Below are 22,637 nucleotides of genomic sequence, written 5' to 3'. Positions count from 1 at the left end.
TGATTGTTTGACCCTTGGGTATAGGTTTGCTTTTCTGTGTGCAGAATCTGGGGTCATTTTGATTCTGAATGACTCTACAGAAAAAGAGAGGGAACGAAAACGCTCTTCTACTGTAATTGACTCATTCCAGTTGCATCATGTCAAGATGATGTCATGTTCCACATATTGGCCACATTTTAGGGCTGGGAATTGCCAGGGACCTCGCGATATTTGATATTTAGGTCCCATACGATATGTATTGTGATTCTCAAGATTATATATGTATTGCAATCAGGGGTTAGAAATTAAGCTCTGAAAAGTTTCAACCCCCAAAGGGTTTACGGTTTACTGAACGTCAGAGAGTTGCTTTAACGTTGGACCAAAACCACATAGCTAGCTACCAAGCTTGTGTGTGCAGAGCGGCACCAGAATTAAAATAAAAGACACGTATTACCTTTTAGTCGATAATAAATCCAATGTGACGTGATAACTATAGTATCCTTAAGTAGTGTTGAATAAAAGTTTATCCATTGTTCTCTAATTAAAAATCTCTCTCCCTAATTTCGGAATCACGCTTGTAAACGTCAGTAGGTTTACAGCACACTATGCTTCAAAGGGAGGGGCAGGTATCCTATACACACACACACAAAGATTTTCAGCTAGCAGGCACACTGAAACATTTCTGAGTGAGGGCTTTCCATAGGCGCTTTGTTGCGTTTTTAGTGGGACTGGAAATGCCCGGAATGTAAAATAACGTTATTAACCGGTTCCATGCTTTTAAAATAACGGTTCTGTTCCGGAACAGTATAGAACACTTTCGTTCCTGGTTTTGATCCTCTTCCTATAAAAATGTCATTCTATTCCAGTTTTCAGTTCTGTTTTCTGTTCTGTTCCCCAACCCCTGATTGCAATTTGATGTTCCAAACATATTGCTTTCTATATGTCTGCTGCAGAAAGACAAGAGAGCATGAGAAAATTTGTTTTGATCAGTAATGGCAATAAAAGTGCTGAAAACATTGCTCACGATTTACAAATATGATGGAGAACAAGCTATAAGATGAAAAATACAGGAGAATTGGCACAGGTACGGTCGACTAGTGTTAGCTAATGCTACCTAACAAAAACATTTTGAATAAGAATTACAAATCGATACGTGGGGTCAAAGTATTGATATAATATCGTCCAAAATAATATTGAGATATGTAAGTGTATCGAATTTTTCCCCACCCATCACTACCAAATGTGGCTGATAGGTTGTGCTGCTATAAGTGCAGAAGATAATATCTTGGAATTATGGTATTTTAATACCGATAATATGTGTATCTTTCAAAGACATACTAAAAAGGGATATTGATGACATAAATGCAACATTACTAGTGTCCATTTCAATAATTTGAATACACAGTGTCTATGGAGTAAAGTTGCACTTCCTACGGCTTCCACTAGATGTCCGTCTTTATAAACTGGTTTGAGGATTCTACTATAAAGGAGGGGCTCATGAGATCTGTTTGAGTCAGTGGTCTTGCAGAGTGTCTCAGGCTCGTGACGCGCGCTCCCGACAGAGTTAGCTCTCGTTCCAGGGCTTTTCTTCAGACATAGGAATTCTCCGGTTGGAACATTATTGTTGTTTTATGTTAAAAACATCCTAAAGATTGATTACATACATCGTTTGACTTGTTTCTACGACCTGTAACGGAACCTTCCGAGTTTTTGTCTGGACGAAGTACTCGCGCCTCATGAAGATGGATTACTGGGTTGAACACGCTAACAACAAGTGGCTACTTGGACAAAAATGATAACCTTTATGGAACAAATCAGTCATTTATTGTCGAACTGGGATTCCTGGGAGTGCCACCTGATGAGGATCATCAAAGGTAAGTCAATATTTATAGTGTTATTTCTAACGGCTGTTGACTCCAAAATGGCGGATATTTCTCTGGCTGGATTGGGCTCTGAGCGCCGTTCTCAGATTATGCTTTTTCCGTAAAGTTTAAAAATCTGACACAGCGGTTGCATTAAGGAGAAGTCTATCTTTAATTCTATAAATAACAATTGTATCTTTTTACAATGTTTATTATGAGTATTTCTGCAAAATCACCGGATGTTTTGGAATCAAAACATTACTGCACGTAACGTGCCAATGTAAACTGAGATTTTTGGATATAAATATACACATTATCGAACAAAACATACATGTATTGTGTAACATGATGTCCTATGACTGTCATCTGATGAAGATCATCAAAGGTTAGTGATTAATTGTATCTATATTTCTGCTTTTTGCGACTCCTATCTTTGGCTTTAAAAATGGCTGGTTTTTTTTACTTGGCGGTGAAAGCACATGGCTGTGTGCTTTCGCTGTAAAGCATTTTAAAAAATCGGACATGATGGTTAGATTAAAAGAAGTTAATCTTTCATTTGCTGTATTGGACTTGTGTGAAAGTTACATATTTCAAATAAATATTTTAGAATTTTGCGCGCTGCCTTTTCAGCGGAATGTTGTCAAGGGGTTCCGTAGCACCAATGTTCCTAACCATAAACATCAATGCCTTTCTTAAAATCAATACACAAGTATATGTTTTTAAACCTGCATATTTAGTTCAAATAAATTCATGTTAGCAGAGTGTAAGCAGTGTCAGGGTATATGCAGCAGTTTGGACCGTCTGGCTCGTGTGAAGACCATTTCTTCCTAACACAGACCGTAATTAATTTGCCCAAATTTTACATAATTATGACATAACATTGAAGGTTGTGCAATGTAACAGCAATATTTAGACTTAGGGTTGCCACCCGTTCGATAAAATACGGAACGGTTCAGTATTTCACTGAAAGATTAAAAAAAATATATCTCGAAATGATAGTTTCCGAATTTGACCAAATTAATGACCTAAGGCTCGTATTTCTGTGACTTTATTATATTGTAATTAAGTCTATGATTTATTATTTAAAAGAGCAGTCTGACTGAGCGGTGGTAGGCAGCAGCAGGCTCGTAAGCATTCATTCAAACAGCACTTTCCCGCATTTGCCAACAGCTCTTTGCAATGCTTGAAGCACAGCACTGTTTATGACTTCAAGCCTATCAACTCCCGAGATTAGGATTGCAATACTATAGTGCCTATAAGAACATCCAATTGTCAAAGGTATATGAAATACAAATGGTATAGAGAGAAATAGTCCTATAAATTCCTATAAAAACTACAAACTAAAACTTCTTAACAGGGAATATTGAAGACTCATGTTAAAAGGAACCACCAGCTTTCATATGTTCTCATGTTATGAGCAAGGAACTTAAATGTTAGCTTTTTTAAATGGCGCATATTGCACTTTTACTTTCTTCTCCAACACTGCATTTTTGCATTATTAAACCAAATTGAACATGTTTCATTATTTATTTGAGACTAAATAGATTTTATTTATGTATTATATTAAGTTAAAATAAAAGTGTTAATTCACTATTGTTGTAATTGTCATTATTACAAATATATATATAAAAATCGTCCGATTAATTGGTATCGGCTTTTTTTGGTCCTCCAATAATCGGTATCGGTATTGAAAAATCATAATCGGTCGACCTCTATTTATTATATTATAATTAAGTCTATGATTTGATATTTGATAGAGCAGTCTGACTAAGCGGTGGTAGGCAGCAGCAGGCCCGTAAGCATTCATTCAAACTTTGCTGCGTTTGCCAACAGCTCTTTGCAATGCTTGAAGCACAGCACTGTTTATGACTTCAAGCCTATCAACTCCTGAGATTAGGCTGGCAATACTAAAGTGCCTATTAGAACATCCAATAGTCAAAGGTTTATGAAATACAAATGGTATGGAGAGAAATAGTCAACGCGTCATAATTCCTATAATAACTACAACCTAAAACTCCTTAAGTGGGAATATTGAAGAACCGGGAATATTGAACCACCAGCTTTCATATGTTCTGAGCAATGTACTTAAATATGAGCTTTTTACATGGCACATATTACACTTTAACTTTCTTCTCCAACACTGTGTTTTTGCATTACTTAAACCAAATTGAGCATGTTTCATTATTTATGAGACTAAATAGATTTTTATTTATGTATTATAAGTTAAAATAAAAGTGTTCATTGTTGATTCAGTATTTTTGTAATTGTCATTATTACAAATATATATAAAAATCGGCTGATTAATCGGTATCAAATTTTATTTGTCACGTGCCAAATACAACAACCAACAATGCAGTTCATGAAATAGAGTTAAGAAAATATTTACTAAATAAACTAAAGGAAAAAATTAAATAAAAATGAACAATAAAATGACATAACAATAATGAGGCTATATACAGGGGGTACCGGTACCGAGTCAATGTGGGGGGGTACAGGTTAGTCGAGGTAACTTGTACATGTAGGTAGGGGTAAAGTGACTATGCATAGATAATAAACAATAGAAGCAGTGTAAACACAAAGGGGGGGGGGGTCAATGTTAATAGTCCTGGTGGCCATTTGATTAATTGTTCACCAGTCTTACAGCTTGGGGGTAGAAGCTGTAAAGGAGCCTTTTGGACCAAGACTAGGCACTTCGGTACCGCTTGCGGTGCGATAGCAGAGAGAACAGCCTATGACTTGGGTGACTGGAGTCTTTGACCATTTTTGGGGCCTTCCTCTGACACCGCATAGTATATAGGTCGGATGCTGAGCAATTGCAAAATCAGGTTAATATAGCTCTTTTTTAAATGAGAAAGTTACTGAAGTGATTTAACACTGTAGACTCTGACCATAATGTCCTACAGTATGGAAAAGACTGAATGTAATATTGAGATTTTATGCTGTCTGCCCATGGTAGACAGCAAATTTGCCGGCCTCCCTTAAGTCAGTGCTTCGGTCCCCTGGAGAACCATCCCTCCTGGTCATTACATGGGTGTGAGTTTTAGGGTCAGTTTAATTGACCGTCAGATTATGCCCCTCTGCATCCCCTTACCCCACCACCCACCCCCTGCCACTCCCACCCTGCTCCCCAGGTTCCAGCCCGCTAGGCCTAGAAAAGGGAGTCTCCAAAACAAGGACTGTCTTTGTATCACCCCACTCTGCCAGGAAATCGAAACCGCTTTCACCGCGGATGCCGCAGAAAGGGGTGGACATGGGCCCAGAAAACCACCTGAGCGGTCTCAGGTATCGTCTGTAAAGCACTCTGTAGGTGAAGCCAACAAGTACAAATGGGTGAGCGCTACTGAGGCATCAGTGGAGAAACCATTTGGGGATGTGTTTGATCTGAAAAGTCATCAAATCCCTTAAACAGAAGACATTCAGGCAAGGAACTAATGCCTCTTCACCATTGGGGTTGGCTACACAAAATGCCAAATGTTTGCTAAATAAAGTAGCCAAATTCTTGCCTGACAGCTGTCAAGAAGGCAGTATGCTGTTGACTCTCCAGAAGTGATCCACTAGGGGTAATATATGCGACATGTGGACACTTGCTTGTCAAACGTCTCATTCCAAAATCATGGGCATTAATATGGAGTTGGTCCCCCCCTTTGCTGCTATAACAGCCTCCACTCTTCTGGGAAGGCTTTCCACTAGATGTTGGAACATTTCTGGGGGGACTTGCTTCCATTCAGCCACAAGAGCATTAGTGAGTTTGGAAACGGATGTTGGGTGATTAAGCCTGGCTCGCAATCGGTATTCCAATTCATCCCAAAGGTGTTCGATGGGGTTAAGGTCAGGGCTCTGTGCAGGCCAGTCAAGTTCTTCCACACGAACCTCGACAAACCATTTCTGTATGGACCTCACTTTCTACACAGGGGAATTGTCTTGCTGAAACAAGAAAGGGCCTTCCCCCAAATTGTTACCACAAAGTTGGAAGAACATAAGATTTCCCTTCACGGGAACTAAGGGACCTAGCCCGAACCAGGAAAGACAGCCCCAGACCATTATTTCTCATCCACCAAACTTTACAGTTGTCACTATGCATTGGGGCAGTTATCGTTCTCCTGGCATCCGCCAAACCCAGATTTGTCTGTCGGACTGCCAGATGGTGAAGCGTGATTCATCACTCCAGAGAACGCGAATGGTGATCTTAGGCTTGTGTGTGGCTGCTCCGCCATTGAAACCCATTTCATGAAGCTCCCGACGAACAGTTTGTGTACTGACGTTGTTTCCAGAGTCAGTTTGGAATTTTGTAATGGGTGTTGCAACCAAGGACAGATGATTTTTACGCGCTACACGCTTCAGCACCCTGTTCTGTGAGCTTGTGTGGCCTACCACTTTATGGCTGGGCCATTGTTGCTCCTAGATGTTCCCACAATAACAGCACTTACAGTTTACCGGGGCAGCTATAGCAGGGCAGAAATTTAACAAACTAACTTGTTGGAAAGGTGGCATCCTATGATGGTGAGCTCACTAAGGCCATTCTACTGCCAATGTTTGTCTATGGAGATTGTATGGCTGTGTACTCGATTTTATACACCTGTCAGCAACGGGTATGGCTGACAGGGATGTCGACATACTTTTGTATATATAATGTACCTGTAGCCCCACAAGTGGTAGGTAATAACAGACTATCTTTAGCAACTTCAACACAAGAACTGAGCGCTATTGTGAGATTGAGAAAGAATAGTGAGACTAATGCGTATTTGTGCTGTGTCAGACCGTTATTGACAGAGGTATCTCAGAGTGGAGATATGTCTATTGTCTCTTGACAGTTAGATCTGACTGTGATTTACAGGATCAGGCTTATTCATCTTAGATTTCAATTGGTTTCAAATGGTCTACTACTCCACCCACCTAGTGTGTTATACAGTTTACGTTCAACCAGCTACCTATGAAGCTCTGCAGGAATGTGTGAAACTCAGCACATAGTTATAGCCTGTCTAAGCCAGTTGACCCCATGAACTGTTAACTGGCAAACATAAAAAACTGTAAAAATCCAGGGTTTAAGAGTTTAAAATGATTTTTTAAAACATGACAAAGCCGAATTATATTAGGCTTAAGCTTTGCTTATATAGGTAGCATAAAAGGTCCTCGGGAGGACAAAGCAGTCTTTCAAACATCAGATACTGAGTCTCAATGAAAAAGGTGAGCCTGGAATTGCAGGTGTTTTCCAATAGAAGGCATTTTATTCATGGACAAAAGGCTTCTTGTAGCTGGGGGAGGACGCAGGTAGAGCTGGGAAATACATTTTGACAGTAAAACAATTTGGTTTTATAGCTTTTCAATGTGCCACCTCTAACTTGCTCTGAACTGGGTCACTACGTGCCTACTTCTCCTGTCTTCTCTCATCAGTTTTAGGGGCACTGGCGGAAACAGGTAATGTAATTAAAGTGTAGATTAAACATAAAATCCTTTTGTCAAACTCGACAGTCACACTAAAATATAAACATTTCATGTGCAGTGACTCACTCAGTACCATGAGGAACTATACAATTGGATGGAGTCACTTTCACTTTTTTGGTTGTTGTAAAGGAGTACCTGGTTTAATAGGCTGTATAATTGGACCATTCAACTTGGCGATTATCTTCATTAAAGCTTTGAGGGCTTCTCCTTAACGGTCGAGGGTCTTCGATCGTTTTAATTAACGAGACACAATTCCTTCTCCGAACCTACAGTGGAATCAATAGAACCAGAGCAGGCCATTGGGCGACTGCCCCAGTTAGTCTGCCTGTGCCTTTGTCGACCTTGCTCCTTGGAGATCTAATCTGTAGAGATGATGAGAGATTGGGTCCTATCCCGGAGTTCTCTTGTCAGGTTAAGATTAAATTAAACTCCTTTAGCTGTCCCACCTGGGCCTTGGGCCAAGGTAATTGAATAGAGATGCCTGGAAGTTTTATCCAGCGAGGTTGAATATAGTAATCCCTTCTTCTCCCATGGTTTCAGATATGTCACCTGAGTGCAGAGCCGGTGGTGCAGCCTGCCTGAACATTCTATGGGGCAGTGCCAGTTTCTGTTTATTAAGACATGTCCCATGGCAGAGATTAAATCACACAATGCCCTGCGTAGGGCTCTCCCTTAACTCAGCAGTCCAAAAAGGAACCATTGCTTTAACCATTCATCTTTGGCCTGGGCAAATCCCTTTCTGGTCACAGGTGCCAACATTAAGATCAGCATGTTCGTAACTCTTCATTTGGGACAGGATTAGAAATGAAGACTTGGGTGTTCTGTTTATGGCAATGAGGTCTTTCCACAGCACATGTGTGATTCACCACCTCGGAGACTAACTAGAGAGCGCCTACCACTTCGAAAGGGAAATAAATCCATGACAGAGTTGATTAAGTATTCAGAAGTCAGTACTGCAAGAACACAGAGATGTGAAAATTGTACCTTAATGAAATGCTCTTGTTTACAGACAAATCTCTCCCACCTCTCTTTCTGCCTCACTCTACCTAGTTTTAAAATGTTGATTCAAGATAACCTTATGAATTCCAAGTTTTCCTCAGGTAGGACACAATGGCAATCTGCCAATGTTCGTAAGCAACTCTTATCAGTCACTGTGGCAACCTGTTTGTCTTTGGGTCATACATAACCTCTGGACAGGGACATCAACCCCCATCATCCATCCTAAAATCATGAAAATAACACGGGGAAAGGGCAGGTGCCTCAGACCAGGCCTTATTAGTGCAGGTACCATCCCTTGTGGTTCTGGATCATAGGTTTTCACCTGCCCCTTCAATCAGAAGACTAGCCTCCAAGGAACTACTGACACTCCCTTTTTTCAACCATGGGGCATTCCATGGGCATTATTTATTTTGACACCATGGGTTGGAAAACAACCAGTCCAATGAAAATAATGGGGAAATGTTGTACATGATCTCATATGCATTTAATTCAACTGGGAATTTCTCAAGACTCCACAGCAAGACTCACAGCAAGACTCTTCAAGACTCTTGAGGTAACTCTGTTTAAGTATGGGGGGGAAGCCTGAGTAGGTGACGTCCATCAATCTCTCCCTACACACAATGATAGCCTGTCCTCATCTTGTCAATGACATAAACCGGTAGGGAGGCTGCATGACATAATGACATGGCGCTCAGATGACACTTGATGGAGGTGTACTATAGCCTGAAGGTTGACTTTTTACATGTCTATATTAAGACCCTATACCTCAAAGCCTTGACGTCATTGCATTCACAACATATGGAGTCTTCCCGTATAATAATCATATGACATTCATGTAATGCTATGTTCTCACTTAGCTCCTGTTGGAGTTTTTCACTAAGGTTAAATCCTAGCTGCAGGGGAGTTTATCTAAACGCCTTCTGAACAAAACCGTTTCCATCTTGTCATCCAATTATATAATATGTCGCTTTTTTATTAGTGCTTATAACAGTAGGTTTGTTGCACTGGTTTATTTGGAGGGTGATATAATGGGGGGGTGAAAAACTGAGAAAACAATGAGAACTGATAAGACTCATTTTTCCCTCTCCACCTTTCTTCTTGCCATCTACCTGGTCGTCTTACCCCACCACCATCCATCCCTCTCTCACTCTGTCTATCCATCTGTCTCCTTCCCTCTCTCCTCTCTTTTCATGGGGGGGAAAGTGGCTGCTGAATCAAAGCAGGCCAGTGAACAAGGCCCCCTCTTTTCAGCAGAGTGATAAAAAGTTAATTGGTAGTGTGTGACCAGTCTCAGATTCCTGTGTAATTGCCTCGAGTTGGGTCGGCCTTGATGAAGTCAGTTATACGACACAGAGGGAGAAAAACACCAAAAAGCAACTTAAAACCTTGGCCAGTATCCAAATGATTTAATGAAGAACCTTCTGCAACAAACTGGCAACTAACAAAAGGAACACATGTGCTTGGAGCCACATTTAGTTACTGTTGATAACAGGCACATTTAGTTGATTCTAATGTACATCACACACACATACATATACATATACATATACATATATATATATATATATATATATATATATAATTATTTTTTAAGTTGGATGGATGTAATATTTCGGTATCTTTCTTTGAAACCAGGAATTGAACTTATTTACTGTTTTTCTGAAAAGACGGAAAAAAAAGTCTACTTTCAAGATTAAGATCAGGACTCAGAATGTGGCAAAAGATGTTGTCATATGGTAAAAAACATTATTACCCATGCTTAATATCAGATGGGTCCTTATCAGATATGTTCTGACTGAGTCGTAATCCAATAATAAAAAACACAACTTGTGCTATCTATCCACAGCATTAGCAGTAGTATGTCTTCACAAGTGCTTCTCCTTGACTATAAACACACTGACCCAAAAGTCTGTGAGATAGATCTTACTGCCATGGACCGGAGCCCAATAAATTAAATGATAGTCAAACTTTAAACATTGCGCAGCAGCACTGTTTGAGCAATACCAGAGCTCAGGGTTGCAACACGTATCTCTGTGTTGCAGCAGTAGGCTATAGCTACATGATATCAGCGATTATTTATTTTTTAACCAACTATTGCAATTTGACTTGCGATATAGATCAAAAGACTTTTGGGTGAACTGTTGGAAACATAGAAATAGAATGATTTATATTAAGAAACAAAGTGGGGGAAAAAACAGCATGGTTCTTGTTTGGTACAATCTGTAGACTGCATTTGACCTAACAGAACAGCCTGAAAACTGACACGACGGAGTTAACTACAGATGTTACACACGGCTGAGTTGCATTTCAAAATATTGCATGTGATATGGATCTCTTGCTGTATGGATAATGCACAGGTCAATATTGCAATTTTGATATGAATTGTGCAGCCCTACTACCCAGGTAACCCAAGTTCATCCGTTTATTTAGAAACTCTATTCTATCTTACTGGAGAGGGCCCTTGATGAAACCAGTCAAACAGACACATATGGATGGATTCTTCTCTGCCTTTTCCACTCTAAGGCCATCATCAGCCGAGGCCCTCCTCAAGAACAGGGCACCACTTCAAACAGCTCATCACCCAATTCCCCTGTGATCTCCCACTGTCCTGACAGCAGACTGACAGACAAACACACAGACAGACATGATAAGAAGGGGGAGGAGGGCTCGGTTTCACTCTTGACTACCCTGGAAAATGACTGATGGCAGGAGACAGAGGGAAGAGGAACACAACTGATAGAGGGGCTGACAAGTTTGAGATGGGTAGAGAAAGAGAAAAAAAATCAAGAAAATGGAAGACGGCCAGAGTGGAAGAAATGGGGCTACTGGGTGCATTGATAAAGGAAGAGAGAAAGATAACAGGATGACAAGGACAGAGAGAAAGAGAGAAGCCTAACATAATCCTGCATAGGTTGCAGTATCAAGTTGGCGCATTGCTAGAATGAGAGATGTATCTTAAATTAGGGCTAGTCTGGAAGAATTGGGATTTAAAGGCCGGGGGAGGGGGGGGGCATAATAAAAATACCAGCACCATGCCCCCCTACTTTTCCCACACATCGAGCACCAAACTTGTACAAGTATGGAGCCTTGACTTGAAGAGAGGGGATAGGCAGTCTGTTTTTAACTTGTTTTGGTTGTGCACTGGTGGACTAGTGGCAGCAGTTGGTGTGTATGGGACCATGCTGAGAACCACCTGTCCGGACAAAGTCAACCAAAAGTAAGTACCCTCTGGTGAGTGATGCTTTTTGGGTAGCTTAGATTTAATTCAAAATGATGTCCTTGTTATCATATTTCAAATATTTTGTGTGTTTAATGACAATGACGTAACATACATTTTCACCTTTATTTAACCAGGTAGGCAAGTTGAGAACAAGTTCTCATTTACAATTGCGACCTGGCCAAGATAAAGCAAAGCAGTTCGACACATACAACAACACAGAGTTACACATGGAGTAAAACAAACATACAGTCAATAATACAGTAGAAAAATAAGTCTATATACACGATGTGAGCAAATGAGGTGAGATAAGGGGGGTAAAGGCAAAAAAAAAGGCCATGGTGGCGAAGTAAATACAATATAGCAAGTAAAACACTGGAATGGTAGATTTGCAGTGGAAGAATGTGCAAAGTACAAATAAAAATAATGGGATGCAAAGGAGCAAAATAAATAAATAAATACAGTAGGGGAAGAGGTAGTTGCTTGGACTAAATTATAGATGTAAATAATTAGATATAAATATATGTCAGAGCTATATGTCAGATATATGTTTACATGATGAGTGAGAGCAATACTCAAGAAATGCCAAAGAAATATGCATAAATAGAAACTGGGAAACTGCCAATGGCAATACATTTCTGTTGGTTGTGCATTTCTTTTTCCTGGAAGCTGTGTGGCCCTGGCTAGGCCCTGAGTGACAGATTGAGACAGGGGTCAGCAGTGGATCCCTGGGCCGGCAGGACACACACAAACAGGCTAGCCTTATGTGGCACTGCAACTGTCATAGCTGAACATTAATGGAGAGAGAGGGAGGGCTATAAGTGGCTGGGTGTGTGGTTTCCTGACCACTACAAAATCAAACAAAAAAATATTCAATTGTAGGCTCAGCTACTGTCCTCAAAACATTATGGGGCTAAATGCATATCGTTTTACATAATTCTGGATCATACTTAGTGATGAAATCTCTAAGTTGAATGATCAAATGATCTGTGTTGTGGTTTGGACAACAGTTACGGGCAGTGAGTGACACAACATAAAAATGTATGTTCCTCAGTTGCCAGTACCCCATAGTTAAGAGTACACAGTACAGACACTTAGATGTCCATTGTTTCTCCTATGGCTCAACCATTGGAAACTATTGGGCATGAGTGTTCCGCACACATTTTCAATGGACCAATACAATGGCCTTTGTTCGATGGTTAAACATGTCACCAACAGCTGTCTGCTGAATGGACAACAGTTCACGACAATGGACTACTACGTTGCCATCGATAACAAGATTTGCGCCCATAGAAGCAGAAAAAAATAAACCCCACCATTTGCCACTACTATGGATATTTCCATATTCGATGAATGATTATTATTACGTTTTCGGTAATACTTACAATAATGGCTAGATGTAACCTATGAATTAGGCTATGCAAAAATCTGTAGCCTACACTATCAATCACTTATTGCGCCTTCCTCCGTTGCAAAACCGTGTAACCGTGCAATTGACTTACCTTTGGCAATGTTTGGTCAGTTTCTTTCTGGATTTAGTTGAAAATGGTGAGGTAGTTATCTTTTTCGTCGCCTAAAACTTCGATGTATGACCCATGTTGCCTCGTCTCGGTGTGGTTGACAGGGCAGCAGACGCAGCGGGACCCGGGAAGAGGCGGGGAAGCCAACCGGAGGGCGGGGTTGAAGGGCAGGTGAAGTTTCCCTCTCGAGGAGAAGTGGATATGGGAATCTTGCGTGGGCACCCCGCACACCCCCACACCATTTCCCAGAAGAAAAACAACAACATATTGATATAGATTATATTCATATTTTTATTGTTCAGTTTTATCTGTCTTTATTTGAATGAATCTTGACATCTGAAATTGCTATCTTACACCATGCAATCATCATCAACAGCACTATTTTGTCCGAACAGAACAGTGTGGTAGCCTATTAGGTACAGGACAGAGATACATCTTGTGGTGAACATATGGCGTATGATGAGACAAATGGCTAAATATGATTTATGTCAAGAGTTTCTCTTTAACTTATGAAAACCGTTGTCTGAACAACATTGTCCCTTGTACCATGAACAACATTGTCCCTTGTACCATAAACCTCATTGATAGTTGACTCACAAGCACTTTCTTTGCAAATGTTTCAGACTAAGAGTTTACTAACAGTGACCAAAGACACTTCAGAAGCAAGAGCGACAGATGGAGAGAGAGAAAGAGAGAGAGCGAGAGAGAAGCGATAAGATAAATTACATTTAAAACAGGAAATGACATTCAGCGCAGGAATTTGACAGACGCCAACAGTCATCCTTCAGTCATCATGATAATACCTTAAGGAAGGGTCATTCATATGTGTAAGTAAATTAATGCATGACTTTCAACAGGAAACCAGTATGAGAGGTGAACGAATGCAAGACCCTGTTCCAAGACACCTTAATAGAACACATTTCACAACAGCATAACTCATTATTCACTGTGTATTTAGACATTATTAAAAAAAACATTGAATCTTTATCTTTAACTCTGCATTGTTGGAAAATGACCCGTAAGTAAGCATTTCACTGTTAGTCTACACTTGTTGTTTACGAACCATGTGAAATGTGACTTAATTTTTTTCCTTACCTCATACGAAGTTCAGAAAAAACACTTATTTAGACTTTGTGAACTAGAATGAAAGAGGCAGTCGAAAAGCACTTGATTTGATATATGACAGAGAGCAGATATATACAAAAACATTAGTCTGAATATCCTTTAGCACCATGAATACAGGTGGACCACAAGTAGACAAGTGACATGTAGGAAATAATCAAGATCCCAGACCAATGACAACCTTATATAATTTGTAAACCATTCTGATTGTGTTACTTCTTTAGAGTGGAGAGAGTACATCCAGAAAGACCAAACATGAAATCCCTGATAAACCCTAGAACTCAAACACTTCAGTTCCGACGAGCCCATACACTGCCAGATCTACTGATGGGCTGATCAGCATCATTGCAGTGGGGAAACAACCAATCACACGTCTCATCATCTCTTCAACTTCATATTACCGCAGGTATTCAACCCTCTTTTTCGCCACCTTCATTTATAAAGATAATTGACGATACACCTTCTTTTCAAATAACAACCTGGCATGTGAGACATTCAGTCTAAAGCAGCAAAAAACTAAAACCCAGCAAAGGAAGGAAATACAGTATAATAACCATGTTAGGCATTACAAAATACCTACATATGTTTTAGGTCTAATTCCTCACATTTCTTGGAAATGTTCATAAACTGTACGATCCGTCAGTTTTGGCTTCATAGCACCTCATTAATGTATTTCGATTTGGTCTGCATGTAACACAAATGAAAAGACTCAATGCCCCGGAAACCAAGAATATAGAAAATATTTGCAGGAAATTCAAATTCAAATTCTTAAAAGGTTGTTACTGTGGCTTGACAATTATTAAAACCATATCGGATACATACTCTGATTTTTGAAATGTTTACAATTAGAAAGTTGATCTGTATCTTAACAATATGCATCTCAAGCAGAGTAGATTAGTAAAGTATGACCATAGCATCTTCACGTGACTTCAGTAGTGTGTGATATTGTCAAAGCACATGTTCAAATAACTAACATCAAAGTTGCATAAATAAAATGTGTAAAATAAATAGCAGATATCTTCATCAAAGTTGCGCAAATAATAATAATTAAATCCACAAAATTCAGTACAAAACAGAGTGCTACTTTCAAAACCACAACTTTTAAAGGTGATCTTAAACATTCATCAAAAAACACTGTGGGTTCTAAAACACACTACAATACTAACTGTGTCTCCATACGTTCATCCTTAACAACGTGTCCCTTCTATTGTTTCTGAGGGTATTGGTGTTAGACGGAAACCCCTAAACAACCACCTTTTTCTCATAATTGATCTTAAAGGAAAACCAGCCTGTTTCACAAGATACAACACTGAACAAGCCCCAGAGAGACATCACCCTAAACAACATATAGGAGCTCATTACACATTTCTGTGAGAGAGAGAGAGAGAGAGAGAGAGAGAGAGAGAGAGAGAGAGAGAGAGAGAGAGAGAGAGAGAGAGAGAGAGAGAGAGAGAGAGAGAGAGAGAGAGAGAGAGAGAGAGAGAGAGAGAGAGAGAGAGAGAGAGAGAGAGAGAGAGAGAGAGAGAGAGAGAGAGAGAGAGAGAGAGAGAGAGAGAGAGAGAGAGAGAGAGAGTGAGAGAGATTCAAGAAGGCGAAAGATGAAAAGCACTTGTTCAGCATTACGGAGCCTCTCTTTCCTCTTAACCATGAGGATAGGAGACCTATTAATAAAGATGTCTGGCTTACAGAGTGTGTTTTTTCAGGAATGAGGAGTCTGGAGTCCCAGTAAAGGCAGAGTGGTGAGAGAAGGAGAGGAGGATTGGTCCCAGTGGTTAGAGAGAGAGAGATAGCAAGGTCCATGGGGAAAGAGAATATCCCAGACAGTCCTGGAGTGGGGTCTGGTCCCAAATGGAGAGGAGATATGGTCTGTACATCCAGCTGGAAAATCCAACTTCCACCTGCAGCTGTGAAAAAAAAGAGAGAAAGACTCAGGGAGAGACTCAGAAAGAGATTGTTTATGGTTTGATTGCCTGGTACGCATTGTAAGTGTGAGGTAATAGTGATAGATTGGTGATGTATTCAGCTAACATGAGGTCATGAAAGGGACAAAAAACACAAAGCTCTGATTTTATATACATATGTGCTGCCCCCTTGAGGACCAATATTGAACTTTACATTTGAAATGTAGAGACTAAAGGGCCTCGGAAACACTTTCCTAGGGACCCTAATGCTCTTTAAGATTCAGGTCTCGTGTACTAGTTTCTAGAATAGAGTGAATGCTTTGGTCCTGACCTAGATATTGGCCCCAACACAGATGTCATTGAGGCCTTTGGCTTTCTCTGTAAACCTCAAGTGATTCCCAGAGTCCTCTCTGATTAAAGCCTGAATTAAAGCTTTTGAGACTTCATTAATTAATGGCTGGTTTCCTGGCTGTCATTAATCTTCTCAAAGGACAACAGCACCAGAGTGGGGCAATACCAGACCCCATCACCAATTAGTCCAATGTGATTAAGTCATGCTAAACGTGTGACAAAAAGAGAAACGGCCACACAGCTGGGCTCAGGGTTACCATGGGCATTTCCTCTAAGATGTGATTTGGCTGAATCAAGCATTCAACAGCCGTATTGTTTCAATTCAGATGTGAATCAATTGTAAAGGAATGGCTGTAAGGTTAAAAAAATAGAGCAGTGTGGGAAGTAGGAAAGGTCATTGGAGTCCATCAGTGAGAAGGGAACTACTCAGCGTTCTGGAGCAGTCGCAAAGCATATCCACTTGTCGGACCTCAAACTAAGCACTGAAATCGTACATATATTCCCACAAAACACTTGATTTTCCCATACAGAATGATGAAAATAAGACGACTCATGAATTGATCAATGACTAATGACAATGTGTCCTGTACTAACCTGTGCTTTATTTGCTGCGCTGCTGCTGCTGGCGGTGGGGTGATGGAGAGGCCGGGTGGCGGTGGTGGTGAGGGCTGGACACCCCTCCACCCCCGCGGATAGAGCCTCCACGGATGGAATGACCCGCTGAGGGAGAGGATGTGGACTGCTGCTGATGTCCTGCACGGATGGGCTTAGCTACAGAGAGAGAAGGGGCGAGACAGGGAATATACACTGATGTGAAACTTTTCATACAATTTCATGTACAACACACACACAGATATATTAATACAGAGATATGTCAGCTAAATTGGAGTTACCTGGAAATCATTTATCACTGGATACAGTATGAAACATGATGCTCCCTGAGACACATGTAGGGGGCAACTTCTCCCTACATTCTCTACTGTGTACCACTCTCTCTCACCTATTTGTGCAGAGTGCCCCCTCCTGGAGGCATTCTTGGAGAGCATGGCCTCTTTGATGCGGTCCACCTCCTGCAGGTAGCGTTTGCGGTCCCTCATGGCACTCTCTTTGGCCTCCCTCAGGGCTGCTTCCAAGGCCTTGACTCTCTCAGCCGTAGCCCGCAGACGTTTCTCCAGCTTGGGCAGCTCACAGCGCAGGTCGGCGTTATCACGCACCAACTGGAGAGGAGAGACGGGGAAGAGGAGGATATGTAGTTGTGCGCGTGTGTGTGTGTGTGTGTCTGTGATTCCTACCTGTTTGTGGACCTTGGTGAGCTGCTCCAGGTTGTTCTCCAGGAAGGTGATCCTCTGTCTCTGAGCCAGACTGCCCCCGGCCTCATCATTATCCATCTCTGCACTCTGATTGGACAGAAACAGGGAAGTGACATCACACATAGGGCTGTGGTGGTCACAAAATTGTGTCAGACGGTAAGTGGCAAATGACTGCCGGTAATTAACTGTTAATTAACATAAACATGTTTAGCATCTCCGGGCTTCTTTGCATAGAAGCTGCTGATGCACGGCTTTAAAACATCTACATGTTACTAAGTTTAATATATCTATTTAACATAGCCTACACCATCACAATAAAATCCACTATTTATTTAGTTGCAATAGGCCTATATAGAGTGGGGCAAAAAAGTATTTAGTCAGCCACCAATTGTGCAAGTTCTCCCACTTAAAAAGATGAGAGGCCTGTAATTTTCATCATAGGTACACTTCAACTATGACAGACAAAATGAGAAAAAATTATCCAGAAAATCACATTGTAGGATTTTTAATGAATTTATTTGCAAATTATGGTGGAAAATAAGTATTTGGTCACCTACAAACAAGCAAGATTACTGGCTCTCACAGACCTGTAACTTCTTCTTTACGAGGCTCCTCTGTCCTCCACTCGTTACCTGTATTAATAGCACTTGTTTGAACTTGTTATCAGTATAAAAGACACCTGTCCACAACCTCAAACAGTCACACTCCAAACTCCACTATGGCCAAGACCAAAGAGCTGTCAAAGGACACCAGAAACAAAATTGTAGACCTGCACCAGGCTGGGAAGACTGAATCTGCAATAGGTAAGCAGCTTGGTTTGAAAAAATCAACTGTGGGAGCAATTATTAGGAAATGGAAGACACACAAGACCACTGATAATCTCCCTCGATCTGGGACTTCACGCAAGATCTCACCCCGTGGGGTCAAAATGATCACAAGAACGGTGAGCAAAAATCCCAGAACCACATGGGGGGACCTAGTGAATGACCTGCAGAGAGCTGGGACCAAAGTAACAAAGCCTACCATCAGTAACACACTACGCCGCCAGGGACTCAAATCCTGCAGTGCCAGACGTGTCCCCCTGCTTAAGCCAGTACATGTCCAGGCCCGTCTGAAGTTTGCTAGAGAGCATTTGGATGATCCAGAAGAAGATTGGTAGAATGTCATATGGTCAGATGAAACCAAAACAGAACTTTTTGGTAAAAACTCAACTCGTCGTGTTTGGAGGACAAAGAATGCTGAGTTGCATCCAAAGAACCCCATACCTACTGTGAAGCATGGGGGTGGAAACATCATGCTTTTGGGCTGTTTTTCTGCAAAGGGACCAGGACGACTGATCCGTGTAAAGGAAAGAATGAATGGGGCCATGCATCGTGCGATTTTGAGTGAAAACCTCCTTCCATCAGCAAGGGCATTGAAGATGAAACGTGGCTGGGTCTTTCAGCATGACAATGATCCCAAACACACCGCCCGGGCAACGAAGAAGTGGCTTCGTAAGAAGCATTTCAAGGTCCTGGAGTGGCCTAGCCAGTCTCCAGATCTCAACCCCATAGAAAATCTTTGGAGGGAGTTGAAAGTCCGTGTTGCCCAGCAACAGCCCCAAAACATCACTGCTCTAGAGGAGATCTGCATGGAGGAATGGGCCAAAATACCAGCAACAGTGTGTGAAAACCTTGTGAAGGTTTTCACACAGGTTTTTTTTTCTAATTTTGTCTGTCATAGTTGAAGTGTACCTATGACGAAAATTACAGGCCTCTCTCTCTTTTTAAGTGAGAGAACTTGCACAATTGGTGGCTGACTAAATACTTTTTTGCCCCACTGTATCTGGAAATGTCTTAGAAATCAAAACATATGCGCTGCATGATGCGACTCTATATTGATGATTTGGAAAAAGTTGCAAAAAAGGAATGCGCTCTGATCCTTGCGCTTCCCGCGCAGACAGAGACAATTGCATTGCTGCTCTGCTTGTGTGGCAAGCAAGTTAGGGGATATGTAATCAATGGAAGATGGAATTAAAATGACAGTATTAAAAGTGAAATGAGAAAGAAAGGCTACGATGGCCAAGTTGTTGTTATGTGTAGGCTAACTGTAGGACAGTGAGAAGAGCAGTAATGCTATGGCTAGCCTCAATTAGCATAGTTAGCTAGCGTCTCTCAATTTGATGCAGTCCAGACAGGTACTATACGATATACTTTATAATCTAACGGGATAATAAATAACTAGCAAGAAGTTAGTTTAGCACGAGGTAACAGTAGTTGCGGTCTCTCTCTCCATGTCTCTGCTCAGGTGCTCCGAGCCTCCAGTGTCTTACTCCAACTCACACATTAACACACAGCATGTCCTCTGCTCCCTAATCTACAGCTGCTAGCTCTGTGTCTCTCTCTCCATCACTCCGGTTTAATAAAGTAACAAAACAATTGCCTTTTCTGCTGCTTCCCTCACTCGGATCAGACCAGTTGTTCTTTGGTCATTTCGGGAACGTGTTTTAAAAATGTATTCACGCATTTTGGGTCCGGAGCTTTCCTATGTCCATTTCGGACCTGGAGCTCTACCCCATCACCATTTGTCCTCATTATTCTGATTACTCAAATTAAATCAGGAAGTGTTCAGCGAATGATTAGAGGGACAATATAGTGCCGAGTACCAGGCCATTAGCGAGGGCCATTAGCAAGTTCGGTAGGCTACCCATCAGCTCCATTCATTTGCACAGTTTTGGATGGGATTACCGTGACCAAGAGGGAATTTGACTGGGTCATGACTCGTGACTGTTGGTGTGGTGGTACACACCACAACTGCTGACATTTACAGTATATGGTACATAGTGTGGGAAACTGGTTCCTGAAGTTTACTTGTTTTGTTGTTGCCTTCGCCTTCTGGGCTTAGTAACCAATAACACCTCACCAAACAATAGCAACAGCCTTGTTAGTTGTTAGCAGAAAAGGTGGATGTAAAGGCATACAATAAGCCCATAAATGAGTGCATACGTGAAGGTTTACAGAGTGGAAACATTCCAGCTGAGCCTTAAGGAGATATCTCCCCCAATAACCTATCCTTCCTGTACTTACCATGCTGACGCGGGAGGTGAGCTCTTGGATGAAAAGCCTGCGCAGGTTGTGCAGGGTCTGAAGCTCCTTGGCCTGGTGGAATTGATACATCTCATGGTCAATGAGTTCAACATCAATCAACACCTGAGACGGACGCTATAAGAACTCCCTCCACTCACCACAGTTTCTTCCAGCCCCTTCAGGTCCTCCTTGGCCTGCTCTCTCTTCTCATTCAAGAAGCTACAGCAGAGAGAAAGAGAGGACACGTGGTGTTCAGGGCTTGGCGATTCATTTCATATTACAAACATGTTATGACCATGCTATAACCATGCTACACACACGTCTGAGGAGAACAGAACAGAGCTGTGGCAGATAGTGTAATAGACAGACTTACACAAGCTTCTGCAGTTGCTCGTCCTTCTCCAGCTCCTCGGCCTTCAGTTTGTCATTGTCTGACTGCAGCTTGCTCTGTTCCAGCTGCAGCCCCTGGTTCAGACTAGGGGGAGAGCACAGTGGTCACTATTCAGTATAGTATAAATCAATGCTACACTGTACATACTGTCATTATCGCATGGGACTATGTTTACTACCTGAAATGGGACTTTAAAAAAAGACCTGTAACTGAAAGAAATAAAAAAGGATGTTACTCCTTGAGCTCGTCCAGGACCCTCTGCTTGTGGTCGATCTCATCCCGCAGGCGAGACAGCTGCTTCTGATGCACCTCTCTGTGGTTCTCCATCTGCTCCTCTAGGGTCTTCTACAGAGTGCAGAAAGGAACACAGGGTCAAGGGTCAAAGTTCGTTGATTTTATTTACCTTTCACAGGAACCTGAATGAGAGCGGGGGGGGGGGGGGGGGGGGTGCAACAAAAATGGGAGAGATGAGAGAGGGAGGGATGAGAGAAATAGAGAGATCTTAACCTTCATCTCCACTGCATCCTGCAGTTTGGTCAGGTGCTCCTTCTGCTTATCCATCACATGTACCTCTTTCATTTTCTCTGTGTTGATGAAAAATGAAAAAACAAGAGACATAGTTTTTTTCCCCTTTGTGTGATGGACTGATTGGTGACAGGCATGTTTGTGTTGGTGTCTGAGTGTCTCACCCTGTGCATGTAGTGCGTGTAGCTCTTCCATCAGGGAGTCCTGGCTCTCCTCCAGCTGTCTCTTCTTCTGCTCCATGTTCTGCATGTAGTCTGTCAGAGACTTGATCTTAGCCTGGTGCTGCATGGAGTACACACACCATCAGGCAGGGACGGGGTTAATAACAGTGGAAAATAATATTTTCTTTAACCAGGTTTCCATCCAATTTTCTAATGCAGGTGAAGTGTATGTCAGATAAAAATGTCATGACAGGTCTGATGGAAACAAGAAAATTATTCGGTAAACTTTCCAATTTTGTACAAAACATTACACGCTAGACAGGGTGTCTGACATATATTTGTGTCTGTAAAATAAATTATTGTCGGTGAAAATGTTGGTGAAAACGTTTTTATGCGCAAGTATTGATATACTGTAATAATCATCGTATGGAAGTAAACATCGAGTCACGCGATGACATGTTGTGTGGTCCTCCCACTAAGACTCAACAGGAAACCATGCAGTTTATTAGGCTACAGATTAAATTAATTATGATTAACTTCACAGGGTGGTGAATGTGCAAGATGATGAGCTTGATGCTCCTTTCCAATAAATATCGAGGGTCATGTTCTGGTGACATGATGATCAATGCTTGGCTGTCGTCTGACAAATAAAAATAATCTCGCTCTTTTGTCCTCATCAAGTAGGCTCTATGTGCAATCTAGCCAACAGCGCTCAGATAGCACATGTGCCAATACCAGAGTGGGCACATTCGCTATATAACGCAACATTTTTTGTGAGAAAACCATCAGTAG

General features: G+C 41.4%; 2 protein-coding genes across 3 annotated transcripts in view; both read right to left on the bottom strand.

The window, feature by feature from the left end:
- The window catches only part of lypd6b (LY6/PLAUR domain containing 6B), a 51,458-nt gene extending 38,291 nt beyond the window's left edge, over window positions 1–13,167 (bottom strand). Inside the window, exon 1 of the mRNA XM_020499244.2 lies at window positions 13,002–13,167. The gene's annotated coding sequence lies outside the window, so the exon portion shown is untranslated. The remainder of the gene's footprint in view (window positions 1–13,001) is intronic.
- Window positions 13,168–13,292: 125 nt separating this feature from the next.
- kif5c (kinesin family member 5C) overlaps window positions 13,293–22,637 on the bottom strand; it is a 35,692-nt gene continuing 26,347 nt past the window's right edge. The window contains exons 17-26 of one of the 2 annotated variants that reach the window (XM_020499231.2): window positions 21,849–21,966; window positions 21,667–21,743; window positions 21,395–21,504; window positions 21,142–21,243; window positions 20,927–20,987; window positions 20,769–20,840; window positions 17,686–17,790; window positions 17,394–17,610; window positions 16,988–17,164; window positions 13,293–16,045 (exon numbers count right to left, since the gene is read on the bottom strand). In XM_020499231.2, the coding sequence (XP_020354820.2) occupies window positions 16,995–17,164; window positions 17,394–17,610; window positions 17,686–17,790; window positions 20,769–20,840; window positions 20,927–20,987; window positions 21,142–21,243; window positions 21,395–21,504; window positions 21,667–21,743; window positions 21,849–21,966 (1,032 nt within the window). In that variant the 3' untranslated portion in view covers window positions 13,293–16,045; window positions 16,988–16,994. Of the gene's footprint in view, window positions 16,046–16,987; window positions 17,165–17,393; window positions 17,791–20,768; window positions 20,841–20,926; window positions 20,988–21,141; window positions 21,244–21,394; window positions 21,505–21,666; window positions 21,744–21,848; window positions 21,967–22,637 lie in introns of both variants that reach the window. The other variant, XM_031796157.1, reaches the window with a different exon arrangement.

This window comes from Oncorhynchus kisutch, linkage group LG2 (assembly GCF_002021735.2).
Source record: "Oncorhynchus kisutch isolate 150728-3 linkage group LG2, Okis_V2, whole genome shotgun sequence".
NCBI classification, from domain to species: Eukaryota; Metazoa; Chordata; class Actinopteri; order Salmoniformes; family Salmonidae; genus Oncorhynchus; species Oncorhynchus kisutch.
This window is presented reverse-complemented; position numbering and strand designations above follow the sequence as displayed.